This window comes from Macaca mulatta, chromosome 20, assembly GCF_049350105.2.
Source record: "Macaca mulatta isolate MMU2019108-1 chromosome 20, T2T-MMU8v2.0, whole genome shotgun sequence".
Taxonomy (NCBI): Eukaryota; Metazoa; Chordata; class Mammalia; order Primates; family Cercopithecidae; genus Macaca; species Macaca mulatta.
In genome coordinates, this window is record NC_133425.1 from 84,367,234 (window position 1) to 84,389,713 (window position 22,480).

Genomic DNA, 22,480 nt, shown 5'->3' on the forward strand with positions numbered 1-22,480 from the left:
TTTATGTGGGGCGGGGGCGTCAGAGTAATGCCAGGTCCTGGTGCAGAGCTCGTGAGTGCCCCACGTCCCCGGACATCACCCACGTGTCGTCTGGAGCAGAAGCCGGCTGGTGGAGAGGCGTCCTCCCCATTCTCAGATGGGGAGACTGAGGCCTGGGTGGGGGCAGGTGGAGAAGCACAGTCGCCACCCAGCAGCCCAGCACTACCTTTGGAGGGAGACAAACTCGCTCCCCCAGGGCCGGGGGCTGGGGGCCTGGGTGTGGCCTTCGGAAGGAGATGAACTTGCTCATGGCCCAGGTCTGCGCCGGCTCTGCTCTTCCCACTGCAGGCTGTGGGTCCTCTGCAGGCCTCTCTCATGCTGCAGACCTGACTCCCTCAGGGGATGGTCAGAGTGGGACCCTGTACCGCCTTGGCCTCCCTTTTCCCGTTGCCTCCATGGAGCAGGCCTGAGTTCCCAGAGGGCTGATTCCTCTGTGCCCCGACCCCTGGCAGCCCTGTCAGCTGCTCATTCACCCAACAGATGAGTGCTGCATGCCTGGGCTGTGCCACCCCAACCCAGGGCCAGGATTCGGAGGGGAACAGAGAGAAAGCCCCGTCCTCGCGATGCCAAGGTCCCAGCAGCTGGACGGACAACGCCCCTGTTGATTGACGGGCTGAGTCATGTGCCGACGCCCTTACTGGCAGGCACGCTGCATGTGCCAGAGGTTCAGGCCTGGCCTGGGCCCGCCGTGTCCTGGTCTGATACACGCTACACGGACAGTCACACGAGCAGCTGCTGCGGCCATGGACGGGCGGTGGGGACGGGGCATGACGCTGTCGGGGAGCAGAGGGGCCTCCTTGCAGAAGAGAGTTGAAGTAGTCCTAGTGATGACAGTGGGCTCCCAGGAGACGCAGAGAGAACACCTGTGCACAGCCAAGGACGGAGAGAACTTGTGGGCACACCTGGGGCTGGAGGCATGTAGGTGTTCAGGGTCTGCGAGGAGGCCCGGGCACTGGGGCAGCACCCAGCGCTTACAGAGCCTGCAGGTCTTGGACAGAGGTGCTGGCACAGGCAGGAGGTGGCATGGGTCATACCACCTGTAAAACCCATGCGCAGTAGAGAATGTTCTAGAAATAAATGTGATGCTGTGATTGCCTGAGAAGGAATCCAGGTGCAGGAGAGGGAGGGTCCCAGGAGAACCCTCCTTTTCCTCCTCCTTCCTCCCAGCTGCTGGGAAAGGTGATGGAGGGAAAATGGGAGCAGGGCAGAGATGGTGTCTGGGATCACTGGAGGAAACGTGGCTCATTGTTTAACAAGATCATTAAACCTGTCATCCCAGCACTTTGGGAGGCCGAGGTGGGCAGATCACCCAAGGTCAGGAGATCGAGACCAGCCTGGCCAACGTGGTGAAACTCCATCTCTACTAAAAATACAAAAATTAGCCGGGTGCGGTGACGGGCGTCTGTAATCCCAGCTATTTGGCGGGAGGCTGAGGCCTGAGAATCACTTGAACACGGGAGATGGAGGCTGCAGTGAGCCAAGACCGCACCACTGCACTCCAGCCTGGGCGACAGAGCCAAATTGTCCAAAAAATAATAATAATAAATTAAAATAAATAAATAAATAAATAAATAAGGTTCCAAGGAAGACGAGTCCATTTCCCTCCGATGATTTTCAGTAGAAAACACGCAGAGATAAGACAAGGTCCTTGATTCCCAGGTCTGTCTGCCCTCCCAGGACAGCCTAGGAGACGTGAGTGATACTGAATGATTCAGGCCTGCACCTGCTGGGCTGGAAGGGCAGGGCACTCGTCTGCCTGAAGCTCTAAGTTCAATGTGGACAGCATCCGTGAAATGGGACCGTGTCACCTGCTCTGCTGAACTCATGGGACCAGGTGCCAGGTCGACGGGGTCATGGGTGCAGAGGCTGTTTGAAGATAGCAGAGAAGATGTGAAGAGAGAAGCTTGAAAATCCTGGTGTGAGAAGGGCCTCAGCAGTGTCGCGTTTGAGCAGTGTGGATTTGTGGACTGGAACCTACTGGAACGAATCCATTTGTCGCGGAGCATAAAGAGAAGTCAGCCGAGTGAGGCCTCCACAAGAGTCTCAATTTTCCTTATGAAAAGAGGCCGGCCTGGTCTTTGTCCTCTGACCCTTCTTCCTTCTTCCTGCCTGGAATGCAGACATGATGCCTGGAGCGGGGGCAGCCACTTTGCAGCCAGGAAACCATAAGCAAGAGGATAGTGAAGTTGAAAGAGTAGAAATGCTGGGTACCAGACAGTGTCACTGCGGTGGCCGGAGCCACCTGCCTCTGGGCTTTGGTGATGTAGAAACAAACCTTGTTTACACTCCCATTAGGTTTCCTGTGATTTGCAGCTGAACACAATGCTACTGGCTACAGGAATCAAATCCTGCACAGGGAGAGCTGCCAGATTTTGGAGATGACAAATCCAGAATGCCTGGTTAGATGCCTGGTTAAATGTGAATGTCAGATAAACAGTAACTGATTTTCAGTGTATGTCCCAGGCAATATTTGAGATACGCTTGTACTTTAAGAATTTGTTTATCTGAAATTTGACTATGACTGCAACGCTATTCACGGCTGAAGTCACAGAATCCAGAGACTGTGAGACCTGTCTGAGGCCTTGCTGTGGGCAGGTGGTGAGTGGGGCTCTGCCTTCTGTATTCCCCGGCCTCCCCTTGTTTTCATCCCGATCTGTTGTCTCTAGAGCTTTCTGAAACCTGCTGTAACAGATGTGTAAAGAAGGGGGCCTGTGAATGCCGCGAAAGTCCGTGAGAGATGGTTCCCAGACGGGAGATGCATGAGGAGTGACGGAACCTTCTGTAGGAACTGACACACGGCACTAGAGATTTCCACTGGATAGTAAACGACACTGAGCCTGGACACTCCCCCTCCATAGTGACCGACACTCAGCCTGGACACTCCCCCTCCATAGTGACTGACAGCCTGGACACTCCCACTCCATAGTGACTGACAGCCTGGACACTCCCCCTCCATAGTGACCGACACTCAGAACTGGACACTCCCCCTCCGTAGTGACCGACACTCAGCCTGGACACTCCCCCTCCATAGTGACCGACACTCAGCCTGGACACTCCCCCTCCATAGTGACTGACAGCCTGGACACTCCCACTCCATAGTGACTGACAGCCTGGACACTCCCCCTCCATAGTGACCGACACTCAGAACTGGACACTCCCCCTCTGTAGTGACCGACACTCAGCCTGGACACTCCCCCTCCATAGTGACCGACACTCAGCCTGGACACTCCCCCTCCATAGTGACCGACACTCAGCCTGGACACTCCCCCTCCATAGTGACCGACACTCAGAACTGGACACTCCCCCTCCATAGTGACCGACACTCAGAACTGGACACTCCCCCTCCATAGTGACCGACACTCAGCCTGGACACTCCCCCTCCATAGTGACCGACACTCAGCCTGGACACTCCCCCTCCATAGTGACCGACACTCAGAACTGGACACTCCCCCTCTGTAGTGACCGACACTCAGCCTGGACACTCCCCCTCCATAGTGACCAACACTCAGAACTGGACACTCCCCCTCCGTAGTGACCGACACTCAGCCTGGACACTCCCACTCCGTAGTGACCGACACTCAGCCTGGACACTCCCACTCCATAGTGACCGACACTCAGCCTGGACACTCCCACTCCATAGTGACCGACACTCAGCCTGGACACTCCCACTCCATAGTGACCCCGACACTCAGCCTGGACACTCCCCCTCCATAGTGACCGACACTCAGCCTGGACACTCCCCCTCCATAGTGACCGACACTCAGAACTGGACACTCCCTCTCCATAGTGACCGACACTCAGAACTGGACACTCCCCCTCCATAGTGACCGACACTCAGAACTGGACACTCCCCCTACGTAGTGACCGACACTCAGCCTGGACACTCCCCCTCCGTAGTGACCGACACTCAGCCTGGACACCCCCCTCCATAGTGACCGACACTCAGCACTGCACATCCTCACTCCGTAGTGACTGACACTCAGCACTAGAGAATTCCACTGCATACTTGTACTTTTTTACTTTTACAAAAGCATCAGTTGCCAATGGATATTTATTTTCCACAAATAATGTGAGACGCCCTGACCCAGCCTCGAAGGTGAATTCACTTCCCAGGCTGCTGCGTCCACTGTGTCTGCTGCGGCTGCTGGGGTCACTGTCCTGTGGGGGATGCTGAGGCTTCTTCTGTGGGCGGCAGAAAAAGCACTGTGATTCATCAGCCATGCCTGTCATGAGTCCGGAAGAAGCAGCCCAGGGCCCAGGCCACCCTGCACCCCAAGGGCACATGGTGGGGCTGGATCTCCAAAGGGTGCATTTGGGAGGACTGAACACAGATGCCAAGTTCCCTGGACCACGTTTCGGGGGGAGACAGCCACGCAGCCGGAGCCAGTGCCCTCCCACCCAGCACCTCCTGTGGCCCTCGTGGTGCTCGGCACAGCCACAAACATGGGTGTTGTTACATGTTGCCTGTGTGAAAACACGGAAAGCAAAGCTTGCTGCTGCTTTCTAGTCTGTCTCCGAACCCCGGAGATGAGGGTGGGGGCTGACTCTGCACAGCTTCTGAGCACCAACGGGAATACCCAGGTCCACTCAGAAGGGAGCTGGGCACCCCCACCCCGCGTGTCCGAGAACTTTCATTGGCTTGATTTTCACAGGGCCTCCAGGAGGGCACAGGGCACGCCACCCCGCTCTGTGGTTTGCAGAGGGGAGATAACGGAGGTTGGGTCCAGAGCCACATCCCCAGCACCTGAGCTGGGGGGACAGAGTCAGTGCCGGGGCCCCGGGCAGATGTGTAGCTGGGCCTGGCAGGATGCTGGGGGTGCTTCTTCAAATCCGGAGGGGGAACCGGAAGAAGCAGACACAGACGCAGGGCCAGAGGGAGAGAAGTTAGGGCTTGGACAGAGGCTGTAAGGAGTTTCTACCAAAGTCCAGGGGCCATGGGGGAAGGCCAGGGGCGGGCGCTCATCTTCTGCAGGCTTATTCTTCTTTTTTTTTTTTTTCCAAAAGAACGTTAAGATCTTTAAAAAATTTGTGATAAACAGAGCATAAAATTTACTATTTTTTGCCATTTTAAAGTGCACAATTCAGTGGTATTTAGTACACTGACAATGTTCTGCAACCAGCGCCTCTGCCTAACTCCAGACACGCCATCACCCCCGCAGTGAATCTTGGCCCCAGGAGCTGTCACTGTCTTCTCCACACCCTCCCCACAGTGACCCCAAATCCATTCTGTCTCTATGGATTTGTTATCCTGGACATTTCATAAAATGGGACCAGACCAGCCAGGCGCGGTGGCTCATGCCTGTAATCCCAGCACTTTGGGAGGCTGAGGCGGGCGGATCACGAGGTCAGGAGATTGAGACCATCCTGGCTAACATGGTGAAACCCCATCTCTGCTAAAAATACAAAAACTTAGCCAAGTGTGGTGGTGGGTGCCCGTGGTCCCAGCTACTCAGGAGGCTGAGGCAGGAGAATGGCGTGAACCCGGGAGGTGGAGCTTGCAGTGAGCCGAGATTGTGCCACTGCACTCCAGCCTGGGCGACAGAGTGAGACTCCGTCTCAAAAAAATAAAAAATAAAAATAAATTAAAACAATTAAAAATGGGACCAGACGGTATGTGGCCTCTTGGCTCTTTCACTTAGTGTAATGTTCTTGGAGCTGAGGCATCACTCTGCCGTGTGCCTCAGGAAGAGATTTTAACGGCATCACGCCTGGATTTCCCTGTTCAGCTGACACCTCGTGAGCCAGGCACGCAGTGGCCCAGGGAGAGCCGTGTTCTGCGACTCAGGGTCCTGCAGGATCCTGGAATGCAGAGGCTCGGGTCCGTGCACGCCTAAGGCAGGAGGCGAGGCCTGGCCTGGCCACGCGGCCGTGGGTCCCTCATCCCTCTGAGCCTCTGTCTCCTCGTGGTGACTCAGGGGACCCTGCAGCTGGCTTGCAGCGTATCCTGAGAAACAGTAGAGCTCTGTCTGCAGTGAGGAGAGGACAGAGAGCTTTCTGGGCTCCCAGCCCTGCACCTGTGCGGCAGGTGGCACAGCTCTGCGGTCTACGGGGGTCTTTAAAGGGGCATGCACACAAGACCATCCGCATACCGGGGCCAATTGGCTTAAAGGAATCCATGTGTGGGTCTTCAGCTTCCAGACTGTTCTGCAAACACGGCCTGGGGTCAGCTGTATGCTGCTCCCACCTGCTTTTCCCCCACTTCATGGATTGCCTCTCTCCAGCCTGAGCCTGATTACAGAGCTTCGACCCACCAGTGAAATCCCAGGGCAGGCCCCACGCCCTGCCTGCCTCCTGTTTGGAAGCCACAGACCCAAAGGTGTAAAAAGGCACAATGACTTCCAGCCCTCCTGGTGTCAGCCAGGCTGCCAAGGGCCCCGTGGCCTCTTTTGACTTTTAATTTACTGCTGATGAGGCTTCAGTGAGGGTTAGGGTGCAGGAAACTGAAAAGTCACAAGCTACTTTTTGTTCTGAAGAAAGACTGCCCTTCACTAATTCTCATTCATCGAGTTTCGTGTGGCTTTCCTTCTTCACGGGGTCCTTAATGTCCCTTGTCCCCCTCTGAATCACCTAGGCTGCCCGGCTGTCTCTCTTGTCGAGGAGTAACACACCTTTGACACATGCTTACTGTATGTGTGTGTAAGAACTATGCTTTTTTTTTTTTTTTTTTTTTTTGAGACGGAGTCTGGCTCTGTCGCCCAGGCTGGAGTGCAGTGGCGCTATCTCGGCTCACTGCAAGCTCCGCCTCCCGGGTTTACGCCATTCTCCTGCCTCAGCCTCCCGAGTAGCTGGGACTACAGGCGCCCGCCACCTCACCCAGCTAATTTTTTTGTATTTTTAGTAGAGACGGGGTTTCATTGTGTTAGCCAGGATGGTCTCGATCTCCTGACCTCGTGATCCGCCCGTCTCGGCCTCCCAAAGTGCTGGGATTACAGGCTTGAGCCACTGCGCCTGGCCAGAACTATGCTTTTACCTTTTGAAAAATATACCTTGACCTTTCCTTCCTGCTTCTTTACTTTTCTATCTTCCCATCCATCTATCCACTCACCCACCCCTCTATCCATCCACCCACTCATCCATCCACCTACTCATCCATCCACCTACTCATCCATCCATCCACCCACCCATCCACCATCTATCCATCCACCCACGCACCGTCTATCCATCTGTCCATCCATCCATCTATCCACTCATCATCCACTCACCATCTATCCACTCATCCAACCACCCATCATCCACCCACCCATCTATCCATCCACCCACTCATCCATCCATCCACCCACCCATCCACCATCTATCCATCCACCTACCCACCATCTATCCATCTGTCCATCCATCCATCCACTCATCCATCCATCCACTCACCATCTATCCACTCATCCATCCACCCATCCATCCACCTACCCGTCTATCCATCCACCCACTCATCCATCCATCCACCTACCCATCCATCATCTATCTATCCATTCACCCATCTATTCATCCATCTATCTGTCCACCCACCCATCCATCCACTCACCCACCCACCATCTATCCATCTGTCCATCCATCCATCCATCCACCCACCATCTGTCCACTCATCCATCCACCCATCCATCCATCCACCCATCTATCCATCTGTCTATCCATCCATCCATCCACCCATCCATCCACCCACCCACCATCTATCCATCTGTCCATCCATCCATCCACTCATCCTTCTATCCACTCATCATCCACTCACCATCTATCCACTCATCCATCCACCCATCCATCCACCCACCCGTCTATCCATCCACCCATCCACCTATCCATCCATCCACCTCCCCATCCATCATCTATCCATCCATTCACCCATCTATTCATCCATCTATCCATCCACCTACTCATCCATCCATCCACCTCTCCATCCATCATCTATCTATCCATTCACCCATCTATTCATCCATCTATCCATCCACCCACCCATCCATCCACTCACCCACCCACCATCTATCCATCTGTCCATCCATCCATCCATCCACCCACCATCTGTCCACTCATCCATCCACCCATCCATCCATCCACCCATCTATCCATCCACCCATCTATCCATCTGTCTATCCATCCATCCATCCACCCATCCATCCATCCACCCATCTATCCATCTGTCTATCCATCCATCCATCCACCCATCCATCCACCCACCCACCATCTATTTATCTATCCATCCATCCATCCATCCACCCACCATCTATCCACTCATCTATCTATCCATCTAACCATCCATCCATCCACCCACCCATCCACCCATCTCTCCATCCACCCACCCATCTATTTATCATCCATCCATCCACCCACCCACCCATCTATCCATTCATCCAACTACCCCACCCATCTATCCATCTGTCCATCTGTCCATCCATCCATCCATATCACAATTAGAATTCATAGTGAGGCATTTGGGTCATTTAATAACATGCTTATTTGAATTAATATCTGACAAACATCAGTCTGGGCAGATTGTTTTTCAGTGAGGACCAGTTCTGCCATTTGTTTTTAAGGCAGCATTTCTATAAATCAAGTGAGCTAACTCTGCAGATTTTCATAAGACTAGATGCCAAACACTGGTAACATATAAAGTATGCTAGAAAATACAATTTTTGTGACTGTTTAAACAACGTTTAGAGGCTGCAAATTGACCCATGGGGCACCATTGCCAAGGATCCTGTGTCCAGCCGTTGGTTTAGAAGGATACTTGGTGTGCAGTGCCAGTCAAAGGCCCTGAATCCTGCTTCTGCAACCCAGGGGGCTGGAAAGTTTGCAGAACGGATGTGTGCCGTGGTCAACACATACCTCACATAATTTATGCACCTGTTTTTCTGTGACCTAGTGGTGAGGTTGTGAGGTGCAGCTGTCACCTTATTTATTTTAACAACGTCTTGTCCACAGATACCTGTCGTGTTTGAAAACCTCTCTAGTGGCTACTGGGCCACCATTATCTGCCAAAAATGGAGCAGCACAAGGTCTGTGTGTGATCAAGCTAGGGGAGGCTGCTTTCTAAGCGATTTCATCTTAAAGGGGAACTTGGCTTGTCAAAAAATAAGTTTTAGGGAGCTTGCAAACAAAAGCGTTAAAAGCCCACAGAACCACCGGCTTTGAGAATTGGGCCTGGTGCTTGGCATCCGACAGGTCCTCTCCACTGTGCCCGGTTCTTCCTCTGTGGGCTGATGTTAGGGGAGGGGACGGGGTCCCATTCAGCAGCAGGAACAGAGAGACCCCACAGAGCATGGGAGGATACAGAGCTTCCCCTGGGCCACTCCTTGGCCAGGGAAAGCAGCCCGCACCTCCTCTTCTACCTGCAAAGTGGGGCCCCGCAGGATGGAGCGGGGTTTCCTGGTCTGTCTGGGTCGCTCTGCTCTGAGGGTCACTCTGCTCACTGGCCTGCACAGTCCCAGGACTTTCCCCCACCCGAGTCACAGCACGGCCACATTAGGCTGTCTCCAGGGACAGACTCCAGAGCGGCCAGCTAACAAGCCCACCAGTCTGCCCTGGTCCTTGGCAGGAGTGAGGCCTATGCCAGGGGCGGGGATGGCAGCCCCTGTGAGTGCCCACAGAGGAGAGCAGAGTGGGGGATCGTGAGTCCACAGACCTCCCGGCCCCTCTCCCACTTGAGCAGCATGGCTGGGTTTCCTCCCATGTCACATCCTCATCCCACCTGGGGTGGCCGCCGAACCCGTGTCCAGAAGAGGACGAGGCCCGATCACCCCCAGGCCTGATCAACCTCTGGCCTCCCAGGAACTCAGTAGTGGAAGCAGTAAAAGCGCCCAGTGCCAGGCCTTAACCGGCGCCCAGCCTCCCAGCCTCCCAGCCGGCCCCGGTTTCCACGAACAAGGAACTCCTCCAGGGGCAACGGACACTCTTGGCCTCCAAAACCACTGCCTGCCACCACCAACACCCGCGCGGGACATAGGCCTTTCTGAACACGAGCTGGGTGGGTTGGGGGGGTGGTCTCCAGTGACTCCTGTACGCTGGCCCTGCCTGGCTTGCAGAGCCATCCAGACAAAAGTCCGACGCGGCACGCGCACTGCTGCCCCTCAGAGACCAGGCCCTCATTCCCCCCAGGAAGCCGGGATAGGGCCCACACCCACCCTGGACTCCGGCAGCCCAGGATGAGAACTTCCTATCACACTCCTGTCCCTGTGGCCAGTGTCTTGTGCTTGCTTTGGAGAAACCATGTGGGCTCCAGGGGACGAGGGAAAGGATCCTTGATTGAAGCGTTGTTTGTAGTGAGGGAAATTGACGTACTCAACCTCTCTCCATAGGGAAGCCGAGAGCAGCATGCTGGTGTGTGCCTCCCCCCACCAAACCCTGGGGTGCCACTCGGCCCCAACATGAGGCAGCGCCACGCTCAGTGCAGTCAGCCTCGCAGGTGTCCAGAGAGAAAACCGCAAAGGGAAAGGAGAATTTGGTGCCTTTTCTGTAACGGGCGAGACACACTGTGCCTGGAAGTGGCGGGGACAGGGCAGGACGCCTTGGGACGGCTTTCCACGCCCTAAGCGCTGCCACGAGTCCACCTGTTCAGTTTTCACGGATGTGCCAGAGACGGGGGCTGCTATTGCGCCATTTACAGATGAGGAGGCCGTGGCGGGGTGCGGGTGGCTGAGTATCTGAGCTAGGTCCCCCCAACCCCTTGATCCCATCTCACCGCGCCCAGGTGGGGTGGCCTTCGGGGCTGGGGACACTGAACCTACAGGAATTCCTTTCTACAAAGAAGAGGGAAGGAAGGAGCAGGCTGGGGACGGGGACGGCGTGCTGCCTGCATGGCTCCTGCGACCTCTGCAGGGGTTTAAAGATCAGCCACAGAGCACAGGGGTGAGGGCCAGGCACACACTGCTTGGGGGCTTGTTGCGGCTTAGCCCTCACACTGTCCCTTCCCGTCCAGGGCTCCGGAGCAGCGCGTCCAGCGGGGGTCGGCGTGAGAGCGGTGTGGAGACACCCACCCTCTCTTGCAGCCAGAGGTAAGAAGTGGAAGGGAAAGAGGAGAGGCCGCTCGGTGACCTCTGGAATGTTACCATTTTCACACGTATTCAGTTTGCAAATTATTAAGGCACGCTGCATCCTTCTTTTTGCACTGTGACCGAAATGACTGAAATGCTGTATGTTCGACGGGTCCTGTGACGGAGTTGGGACCATGTGACCACAGGGCTCTGAGGAGGACCACCCCACACCGCCCGCCATGCCTGGGGCCCACCTGGAGGAAACAGGCCCGGAGAGGCACACCCTGGTGAGAGGCTGAGTCGGGGTGGACCACAGGGGCTCTGGCCGCAGGCCTGCCCGTCCCAGCTGTCTCTGGCCCTGGGGAGAGGCTCAGCAGGGAGGGGCGGGAAGCACCTGGCAGTTTCGGTTTCGCCAGGAAGCGGCCGCCTGCCGTCTCCCTTCCCACCCGCCACCCGGAGAGCCCCCCAGGTGGGGACGGTCCCTTGCACTGCAGACGAGGAAGCCCCAGCTGAGGGGCCACAGGACAAGCCTCACGGCTCTTGGCAGCGGGGACAGAGCCAGGCCCAGCCTCAGCTGTGTCTCAGGAGGACCTGGGGTGGGAGAAGCCCCTGGGGGCCGAGAGCAGCCGAGGGCAGATCTGACTGGCATCTTCTGTCACCTGCTGGTGACCTTTTAGAACACGTGGTCCCAACCCTTGGTCTAGAACATGCTGCCGTGTCGGAGGGGCAGAAGCAGCTGAGACAGCTATACGTCCCCCACCTGTCGCTCCGTCTGTCGGGCTGGGGATGTCAGGACAACACCCGCCACTGCAGGTGCCCTTGGAAATGAGTGGCAAGAAGCTTCGGGGTCCAGTTTGCACCGAGCCCCTCCAGCGGGGATGCGTCTTTCATGTCCGCACCTTTTGCGCCTGACATGGAGGGGTGTGCGGTCAGCGGGTGGGGGCTGACCGGGTACTTGCAGTGACAGGGTGGCAGGGCCCCGGACGTGTCATGTGACCCCCGTGGGCCACAACCCCTCTGAGCGCCACGGTCTGCAGTGCTGCAGGCCTCACACAGATTGGGGGCCGGAGCCTGAGATCTGTTCTCTAAATCTGGGAGCCCAGCCTGAGCAAGCCCTCAGCAGCCGCAGCCCCAGCGTGCGGCCTGGGTTCCCTGTTTTCAGGAATCCCCCCATCTCTCATGAGCAGTCAGCTGGGTCAGGCTGGCTCCACCGGCTCTGGGATTCAGCTACAGCCTGGCCTGGATGCAGCCGGGGTCACTGCCATCTGGAGTGAGGGGCTGCAGCGGGCACGGCTGGAGGGAGAGCTGCAAGGTCCCCTCCCCCACTCTGTCCCCTTCAGGTCCGTGAAGTTGGGGCTTTCCAGACACTCAAAATGCACCTGGACTCGGGAGCGCAGGAGGAAGCTCCGGGAGCCCGCAGGGTGGGGCAAATTCTCCAGTTCCTTCTCTACGGGGCTCCCTCCTGGCCGGTGCCTCCTGGCCTTGGCAGGGGTGGTAGGCCTGGTGTCTGCAGGGCCAGCTGCAGGGGTCACAAAAGCGGGGCCTCTTGGAGGCAGCAGCAGGAATAGGGTCTTTCCTTACCAAATCCCACCCCAGCCTCGAGGAGGGGCTCGCCGCCACCCCGTTTTACAAATAGGAGACAGGCTGGGGTCGGCATGGCCGGTGGACAGCAGTTTCCATTCCCGCCATGGTCGGGTCCAACCACTGCCCCTCACAGACCAGGGAGCTGAGGGAGAGGGGGACGAGGCCGGCCCGAAGTCGCACAGACCTCAGCACCGCCTGTGGGGCTCCATTTTGCAGGCTCAGGGCAGCAGGTCAGGCTTCAATGCCGGGGTGTGAGGGGCAGGTGCTGGGGCTCCCGGTGGGCCCTGCTAGAGGGCACCATGAACCTGGTCCAGTTAGGGCGAGCATGGCCTGCCGGGCTGCAATTTGGCAAAGCCCCCGACCTTCTGCAAAGCTGTGGGTTCACCCCATCCCCTTCTGCAGGGGCCTCCCTGAGTGAGCCCCAGTGGCTGTGGCTGTTGGCAGCTTCTGCCAGGTCTTCTCAGGAGGGCATGCCTTCTGGCCCCACTCCTCCGAGGGAGAAAGCCACGCTTGGAGCCCTCACCCCAGGAGCCCTTGTCTCCACAAAGGGGGTGCCTGGAAAAGCTGACGGAAATTCACGTCAGTGGGGGACAGGCCTGGGGGAGGGGTTGGCCCACTCTCCAAAAGCTGCCAGTAAAACAGCTGCTCTGCAGCTGCCCTGGGCCGAGACAGGATTTCACTCCAGGAGGTGGCGGCGGTGGCCCCAAGCCGGCAGCCTTGCTGTGTGATCAGTTGGGTGTCAGGACGTGCTTGATCCAGGGGTCAGCAACATGGTGTCAGGCAGCACCTGCATGGGGCTTCCTCAAGTGAAGCAAGGTGATGGAGACGGGGGTTCTGAGGGGCTCAGCTGAGGGCGTGGCTCTTGTCTCAGAGCAGGGCATGCAGTGGGGTCCCTCTCCTGACATGTGACCTCAGCTGCTCTCCTCTGCGAGGGTCCTTGGCAGGATGCACAGCCTGGGAGGACGTGGCCCACCCTCGCCCTGCTGTGTGAGCTAGGCTGATTTCTTGACCTTTCTGATTTGTGTCCTCATCTGAGGTCAGCGATGCCCTTGAAGTGTTGCCGGGTGAAAGCTGGGAACGGGATTGTGTATCCGTCTGCCCCTCCCCTACGGGGCCACAGAGCCTGAGTTCCTGGGAAAACTGTGGAGCCCGGCCCTGCGTCCTGGCTGCTGTCCGGGCTGCTGTGGAGCTGCCTCCTGGCCTGCAGGTCCTCACCTGCTTTGTTGACTGACTGCACTCTGTCCTTGCTGCCAGATCCTCCAACCAGGTCTGGAAGAATCGCAGGCTCTCCAAGATCCAAGCAGAGTGGGCCCCGCTCTGTGTCCGGGACACTGGCTCGGGAAGGGGGCCTCAGTCTGTCCCCATGCACCCCCAATGCTGTGTCCGAGACAGAGACCTGTGCTGTCTGAGGGGACGCCATGTCCTGTCTGCCGTCAGGGACAGCTCAGCCCCAGCAATACCTCCCGCCTTGGAGTAGCCCTGAGCAGTGTCTGCACCTGGGGAGGGGCTCGGCACGGTCCCCTCTGATGCCAACCCAGGCAGGCAAGCAGGACCCCAGGCCTCACTCAGCCATGTGGTAGGGCACAGTGGCAGGGGCCCCAGGATAGGGGCAGGAGAGGAGGGGGCTATTTCTCTGCTCAGGGAGAAGGAGGCAGAGCCCTGGTGTCTCCTGTAGTTTCCAAGACGACGATCCCCCAGGCCAGAGCTCTCACCCCTCCTCCCATCAGTGTCCCACTCTGTTCTCTCCACCACGCTCCCTGGATCTCAGGCTGTCCTCTGACCCAGACCTCTTGCCCGGATCACTTGCTACCACCTTAGGGGCAGAGACAAGACGGGGATAGGGCCTCCCAGGGTCACGGGATGATTGACCCAGACCCAGTGCTGAGTGAGGTGCTCCCCTGATCAGGCCAGGCCAGATCCTGCAGTCTCGAGGCTTGGATGCCTGGCACCCTAACAGCCGCACGGGGCTCCCTGCTGCAGGCTCCGGCCCCTCCAGGCCCATCCCGAGGCCTGACCCCAGGGCGCTAGAGCCTGGCCTGAGGCTGACCAGGCAGTCAGGACCCCAGACCCAATGGAGGGCCCATCTCTGGGCCTGGCCCTGCTTGCTGTGCAGCCCCGGGCCGGTCACCCCATCTCTGGGCCTTGGCTCCTGCTCGGACAGTGGCTGTGAAGGTGGCTCTGGAATCAGCGAGCAGCTCAGATATGCCAGTCCCTGCCTCAGCACCAGCAGGATGCACACAGCCAAGTAACAACTCAAGGACCAGGAGCGCGGAGGCCGAGCCTCACCTGGAGATGGGATGGACTCACGCCTTCCTGGGCTGAGCACCCTCCTGGGCCAGCACCATCTGCTGAGGGCCCTGCTGCAAGCAGGCACCAGAGCCCCTGCCTCGTGCAGCCAGCTGGGGGCCGGGGGATGAGTAGTACCTGAGGGGGCGGCTGGTTTGTCTCATGGGGTGAGAGACTGAAGGAGAGGAGCACCGAGAGAAGGAGGCCGAGGGCAGCGAGGCCTCGCTAAGAAGACGCTGAGAGCAACCCCAGGCAGGAGCCCCGTGGGGAGGGGGCTTCTTGGCGAGGGCACAGCACAGGCACTGGCTTGGGAGGCTCGTGGAGCCGCCAGGCAGCCGGGGCTGTGAGTGCCGGAGGCGGACACAGTGGGGTCAGGGCGGGCGGGCTGGGCCGTGGGTGTGCGCAGGTGTGACGTGGCTGACTTGTTTTAAATCAACTCAATTTTCCCTTTTTTTTTTTGAGACGGAGTTTCCCTCTGTCGCCCAGGCTGGAGTGCAGGGTCGCAATCTTGGCTCACTGCAACCTCTGCCTCCCGGGTTCACGCGGTTCTCCTACCTCAGCCTCCTGAGTAGCTGGGATTACAGGCACCCACCACCACACCCAGCTAATTTTTGTATATTTAGTAGACAGGGTTTTGCCATGTTGGCCAGGCTGGTCTCAAACTCCTGACCTCAAGTGATCCCCCCGCCTCGGCCTCCCAAAATGCTGGGATGACAGGCGTGAGTCACTGCACCTGGCCTTGATTTTTCAAATGACATGGTGACACAACCACTCTCCGCCCACCTGAGAGCGCTGCCTGGGGCCTGGGGTGGGCAGAGCTGGGAGAGGAAGCCCCTCGGTGGGGTCCCCGCTGCAGACCTGTGTCCTGGCAACTGCCCGACAGGCCTCTGAGCAGCCGTCCTGGGGGTGGACTTGGGGGTTTAGTGCTGAGAACTTCATCGGCTCCTGCTACAGGTCGGCTTCTGGCTTTGTCACAGTCAATCTGAGTGATCCCGTCCACAGCTCCTGGCTGGAGTTCCTTCAAAGGGTGGGTGGGCGGCGCTCAGACAAGCCTCTCTTTTCCCTGTTTCTCCCCAGCTGCCCCTGGCTGACGTCTCCTCGGAGGAGCACTGGCCGGCGAGTCCTGGCTCAGCTGTGACCAATCAGCCTCTCCCTGGGGCCGCTCTTCCTGCCCACGCCTCCCTGGTCAACTGCAGTCACGGAAGTGAAAGTGCCGGAAAACCCCTGCGCAGCGCCCAGGCAGGTTAACGGGACGCACTGCTTCTCAGTCCACATGTGGTGAGAAGTGAAAGTCATCTTTGCCTAAAGAATGGCCTCCCAGAGCCGCCCCCATGGGGCCACTTCCTCCAGGAAGCTGGCCTGGATTGCACCCTGACCCTAGGCACCGTCCCTGTCTTCCTAGGTGCTGATTCGAGGTCTTCCTGCTGGACAGGAGGACGTGGCTGGTTGCTGTGCTTGTGTGTGGGGATGGGCTGGTATGGGGAAGGAGCGGAGCATTCCGGCAACCACTGAGGCCTTAGGGAAGCAGTGCCATGCTTACTGGGGAGAGAGGGAGGTGCACTGACCGGGCCCGGAGAACTGGCTGCACCTGGCAATGAGGACATACCCAGAGCCCCTGCTCCCTGCTCTGCCCCAGTGGAGTGTCCAGTGGGGAGGTAGTTGGGGGAGGTCGGGCTTTGTCCCACCATCCACTCTCCTGAGGACTTCCTACCTCTGTGGGCGCCTCTCTCTCTATTCCTGGCTCATCCATTCCTCTTCACCCTCCGTCCCCAGAGCTCTGCAGTCTCCCGCCTCTGTCCGGCCTTCGCAAACCCTCCCTCATGGAGCTGTCCACGCACTGGCCACCCCGTCCCCTCGCGGTGCTGCTGGCTTCCTGCCATGACTGACCCAGCAGTGGTTCCAGGGCGAGCTTCCCTCCGAGCCTGGGGCTGGACTCCACGGTCAGTGTGATTTCACAGCAGCGAGATCCTCACATCTCCAGCCCATCTGCCTCTGCCCCACAGGGTCAGTGAAGCCTGCTGTGTGCCTCTCAGAACCTCAGTATCTTCTTCTGCGACGGCAGTAACAGCAGCACCCCCGGGCTGGCTCCCCAACATGGAGCCCCCCGACACTATGTGGTCAACAAAAGGGAGAACAGGAGGTGGGAGAACGGCGGTGACAGCACGTTGCTCACAGACGCAGGTCCGACGGCCACTATCTGGCCCCTTTGCAGGCACCCTTGGGGCTGCCCGTCTGTCTGTCTGTCTGTGGCCTCAGACATCTTGTCACGCGCACACTGACCTCCCTGCCTCTGGCTGGAGCCCACGGACACCCTGGCCAAGCTCTGCATGATCCGCCAGCTCCATAGCCCGGCAAACACGGGGCCTGCGGCTGAAGGAAGAATTGGGCTGAGACCACCTGGCTGCTCATGTCCACTCCCCCTCCCACCGCACCCCCTCGATGGGCACCTCCCATAATGGGGGCTGCCTGCAGCCTCTCTGGCGCCTCCCTGTGTCCCACTGCCTGGAGTGCAGAGTGAGTGGCCGGAGCTGTGGCCTGGGGTGGGCTGGGCCTTAGAAGAAGGAGGCAGAGGAAGATTTGGGAGGAAGAAGGCCTTGGGAAGACAGAGGTAGAGGCTGTGGTATGGCGGGCACAGACCAGGAACACCTGGGGCCAGCAGGACCTGGAGGAGGCAGGACCCGGAGGAGCACGGCCATCTGGCGCCTTAGTTTCGAACTTCCAGCCTACGGCGCTGTGAGAGAAGCCTCTGTCATTCTGGGTCCCCACCCAGCTTGCAGCCTGTCCTTACTGCAGCCCCAGGAGATAGAAACACTGGGGGAAGGCATTCCAGACCCAGAACATTCCAAACCCAGAACATTCCGGACCCAGAACATTCTAAACCCAGAACATTCCGGACCCAGAACATTCCAAACTCAGAACATTCCAAACCCAGAATATTCCGGACCCAGAACATTCCAGATGCAGAACATTCCAGACCAGAACATTCCAGACCCAGAACATTCCGGACCTAGGACGTTCCAGACCCACAACATCCAGAGGGCAGCTGGGCCCAGATGGCCATTTGAGGAGATGGAGGATGGAGAGTGAATGGCGGCGCAGCCCAGCCCCAAGGGCAAGGTCGGTGGAGGGAGCTCAGGCTGACCATAGGCTCTGGACATGACCCCTGTGCCAGGTGGGCTCCGGCCAGGGCTTAAGCTTCCTGCACGGATGGTGCCTCCACAGCATCTGCCCACCTTGCCCGGTCCCCATAACACCCGCCCGCCTTTGCCTGGACCCCTCCACTGATGGTGCTCACCACCTCCCCGAGATCCCATGTCATCCCTCTACGGTGACACCAGGCCGCCTGACTCAGTTTCTCCCCCATGGAGGTCCCAGCACATGGCACTGAGCCTTCTCTGCCTCAGCCTATACTCGCCAGGTGGATTTCAAAGTCTCTGTCTCCGGCACCCTCCTTAGGTGACCTGGTTCCCATCCCTCTCTCCTGGGGCAGTCAGGTCACCACTGTGACCTCAGCCTCTTTTTTCACAAAGTGGGTTTGTGGAGACAAGGCGGTGAGAGCCTGCACAGCTCTGAGCACACACAGCGGGCGCGTCATAAACCCAGGACCACAAGCGCTTGTCTTAAGGGGTTCCTTCTGCACCACTGGGCCAAGGGGTCAGTGAGAATCTGGACCCTCCGCCTGCGGGGGCTGGTGAAAGAGCCCAGGGAAGGGGTCCTGGCCCCCAGATGGCGGCGTGTGCTCTGTGGCCGTCTTCTGATTGCTTACACCTCAGCCCCCTGGACACTGTCAGAGGAGACGAGAGGTTGAGTTCCTCCCATCCGCTGCGCAGCACACGGATGCCTCCCCGCCTGCCACCAAACACGCGGCAACACAGCCCGGTTCAGTCAGCCTTTGCTCTAAAGACAGGAAGGTTCTTCTACTTCAGCTCTTAAAAATATTACTGTTCTCCCCAGAGTTTAAAGCCAATCAGCCTGTTTTCAGGCCTCAAAGGTTTTAGGGACTCTTGGGAAGCCTGTGTGCCTGAGATCCACACAGTGGGGCTGAGGGCCCCTCAGGTCTGTCCAGGATCCCCCCAGTTCCCACAGCCCCCATGACCCCTGCTCCTCCAGCTGGGCGATGCTTGATGCTGAGGCTTTCCGGCATCACAGGGCCCCACATCTGTCCCCTGGGGGCCCCTGGGGTGCAGGATGAGAAGCTCCAAGCCCTGGTATTCACGTGTATCTCTGCTGCCTGATGTGGCCAAGGCTGTCCCATGGGCACCCTGGAATAGGGTTGGGTGGTTGCAGGGACAGAAGGCCCTAGAAGCCAGGTGCAGGACCCCGCACCCAAGTGACACCCTGCTCCCTCCTCACATTGAAGCCCCTAAGCAGGGGCTCCCTGGGGATGGGCACAGTGGCTGTGTACTCTGTGTTAGAGGCCACCCTGGCCGTCCGCTCCTCACCTCCAGCCATGTCAGAGGCCCACCCTGGCCCTCTGTTTCATGCCTCTAGCCACCAGCCCCTCGCACGAATCAGGCACAAGGCCACCTCCTGGCCCTAACCTCCTTCCACGGTAGATGCCCCCATCCTTCCACAGTAGACACGCCCATCCTAACAAAGCAGCTGTTCTCCATGCACCTCAGAGCCCGTCTCTCTCCCCACAGGTGAGAAACTCACGCAGGGAGCTGGTGGGACGGGTCTGATCCATGAGGAAACTGAGGCCCAGAAGGAGGGAGCACCTGGCCCAAGGCCACTCCGTGCCAGGGGACAGACAGGGCCGCCCGGGAGAGGATGGGATGGCAGATGCCAGGGCCAGTGAGCTGGTGCTGCCTTGAAGGCAGCTCTGAGTCACCCCCTCGGGAGAAACCCACAGTGTCACTAGCTGTGGTGAGGTCCGGCTTTTGCATGCCAGGCACCTGGGTCTGGGATGTTCCTGCTCACGGCTGGGGCCCTCGTAGGGGGCGGCTCTGGGGTCCCACGGGCACCTACAGGTGGGAACAGCCTCAGGCAGCCGCCGCCAGGACCTGCTCAGGGAATGTGGTCTCCAGAGACGGGGACACCCCGGGTCCCGGGTTCTGTGTGTTAGTGTCAGGGGTGCAGGCAGACCCTGGACCTGACGGCCGCAGTGAGAGCCCTGCGAGACAGGAGACTGCTGGTTCCGGAAGGTTCTGACAGCTGCTGGGAGTGTGGGCACGAGGGCCACCGGGAGACGGGGACACCAGCCTGCAGCTGCAGCCCCCAGTGTCTGGGAGACCTTGTCCTGGGACTTTGCAGGCTTGGGCGGGGGGTGTCAGCAATAGCTGGCGTCCTGCTGGACCGCTCCCCAGAGCCCGAAGCCCCCAGGAAGGCAGGCCCAGGTTCCCCGCACACTCCCACTGCCCTGCCTGGAATCGTTCCTTGGACAGGGGCCTGGGGTCGGGTCCATTTCCTCCTCACTGGGGTCTTGGGCCGGTGCCCTCCCCTCTGGCCTCAGTTTCCTCATCCAACCTGCTGTGAGGCGTCGCACCTGGAGGGCATCCCAGGAGGAGGAGGGCTCTCTTTGTAGGACCCCCCAATCACTTCCTGACTGCAGCTCTCCCACCCCCAGGAGAACACAGCCCACCCTCCTAGACAGGGCTGAGCAGCCCGGCCTCCAGCATCTGCCTCTGGGTGGGGCCAGGGCACCCGGCTGGCACCTGCCAAGCCCTCACCAGCCCACCTGCCCCAGCTGTGCAGGACCTGCCTGAGGGGTGGCCCTGTTGATATCTGAGGTGAGTCAACACGGCCGCCCATGCCGGCGCTGTCAACAAAGCCCCGCGAAGCTCGAAGGAGTCACAGCCTCGGCACCTGCTGCCGCCCTCTGCCCCCACCCCACCACCTTCCCCCCGAGCCTCTTACCTGGGCCGCCCTTCCTGGGACCCCGGGGTGCTGAGCAGGCAGCAGATGCCGGGAAGCCGCTCTCCAGCACAGGGTGCGGCTGGGACATGGAGCCACGGGTGGATCCCGAGGCTGAACCGGCTGCCCTGTCCCTCAGTCTCGAAGCCGGCATGAGGAGGGCCACCGTCAGCGGCCAACCTGGGGCCCAGGACAGGCCTCTTCCGGGAATGCCTTTCCCGACCTCCTGCAGCCTTGAGGGAAACAGGAGGGGCTGGGCCAGCTGGGGCGTCCTGGAGTTGGGCCTCTGCCGCTGGAAAGCCCAGGCCCTCCTGGCTGCCAACCGGGTGTCCTCAGCCCTGGGGAGGGGGTGGGAGCCGTGAGGCTCATGTGATGCGGGGCGGGCCTGGGGCTGCAGGCTGGGGAAGGTCTCCCTGCAGCCTGCGGGTGAGGCAGCCAGCTGTGTCCCTGTGATAATGGGCCGGAGGCCTGCAGCTGTGCCCCCCACTTCCCCGACAGGAACCATCTGGGGCCCTGCCCTTCACGGCCTTTCCTCGGGCCATTCCGGTTTGACCTTCCAACAACTTCCTCCTCCCCAGGCAGCTCTGGTGATGTCCCACCCACCCTGAGCCCTACAGCGTGTGTTCCTTGCTCCGGGGCAGGTCTGCAGGCCTAAGGGCAGCTCCATCCTGGCCCAGAGCCCTCGGCCTACTCCGCCCACCCACCTTCCCACCAGGGCTTGGCGCTTTCTTCAGTCTGGGGTATTTGGGGGTCTCCTCCCTCTCCGCTTGCCCTCAGTCAGCGGGACTTTCCCCAACACCCCTTTTAGTTTGCCCCCACTCCAGGGGCCACCCTGCTCGTGTTCCTGTGGCTGTCAACTGTGCCCTTGAGCCAGATGGGGCCTCTGACCGGCCTCCCCTCAGCCCTGGCTCCCCCAGCTGCTGGGGGTTCTTGGGCCCCTGATCTGTCCTTAAAGTACCTCCCGCTCGCTGGGGGGGAAACTGTCTCTCTCTGCCTGGCCTCGTGCGCAGGGCTCCTGACCCTCTGTGGAGACAGCGGGGCTCCCGGCCTCTCCGGGGCTGCCTTGGAAGGACCCTCACCCCGCGCCCCAGCGGCCGCCTCCGGAGTTTGCGGGGGTCGGGGTGGGTGGCTTCTCCAGTCTGAGAAATTCCAGAAGCCACCTCAGAGCCCTCTTGGGACCACTCAGACCCCAGGGAGAGTCCCAGGACCCCTTTCTAGCAGCCATTGGGCAGAGAGTGAGTCACATCCCAGATGCTGGAAAAAAAGTCACTTTCTAAAGTGCCCTGACAACTGTCAGAGGCAAGACGAGCTTCCCGGGAGGTGACAGTAGCCCTTCGGCCCTGCAGCCCTGGTGGGCGACTTTTTGGATACCATGGCTGGAGGCTTCGTGGCCTCAGACAGGCCAGAGGTGTGGAACCTGCAGACCCAAGGCCGGTTCACGGGCATCTGTGCTATTTTGATTTGATTTGATTTGATTTTTAGGTCACGCCCGCACACGGTTAATAATTCAAGCCGTGCAGGGGTAAAAGCCGACTCCTTTCCCGCAGGGTCCCCAGGTGTCCCGGGTCTCCCTGTCCTGGTAATCGGGTGTCCTTCTCGAGTTGGTGACAACAAGCTGCGTGCCAGCGCGTGTGTCCAGCTTACGGTCAGAGCGTGTTTGTTACTGCTGGGGAACTTCCTAGAGGCAAGGCCCGCCCGGGGCCTCCCCTGCACTGGGTGGTGGGCCGCTCTGCCCCCAGGACTCAGGCTGGAAGGGACCTCCC

General features: G+C 59.2%; 1 protein-coding gene across 5 annotated transcripts in view; it reads right to left on the minus strand.

Annotated features, from left to right (window-relative positions):
• The window catches only part of CBFA2T3 (CBFA2/RUNX1 partner transcriptional co-repressor 3), a 110,316-nt gene extending 88,988 nt beyond the window's left edge, over nt 1–21,328 (minus strand). For 2 of the 5 annotated variants that reach the window (XR_013412045.1, XM_077986709.1), the window contains exon 1: nt 20,721–21,328. Coding sequence is in view for 4 of the 5 variants with exons in the window: in XM_077986709.1 (XP_077842835.1) it covers nt 20,721–21,222 (502 nt within the window). In the remaining variant the exon portion in view is untranslated. The remainder of the gene's footprint in view (nt 1–20,720) is intronic. The other 3 variants (XM_077986705.1, XM_001090215.5, XM_002802592.4) reach the window with 3 other exon arrangements.
• Between the last annotated feature and the right edge of the window lie 1,152 nt (nt 21,329–22,480).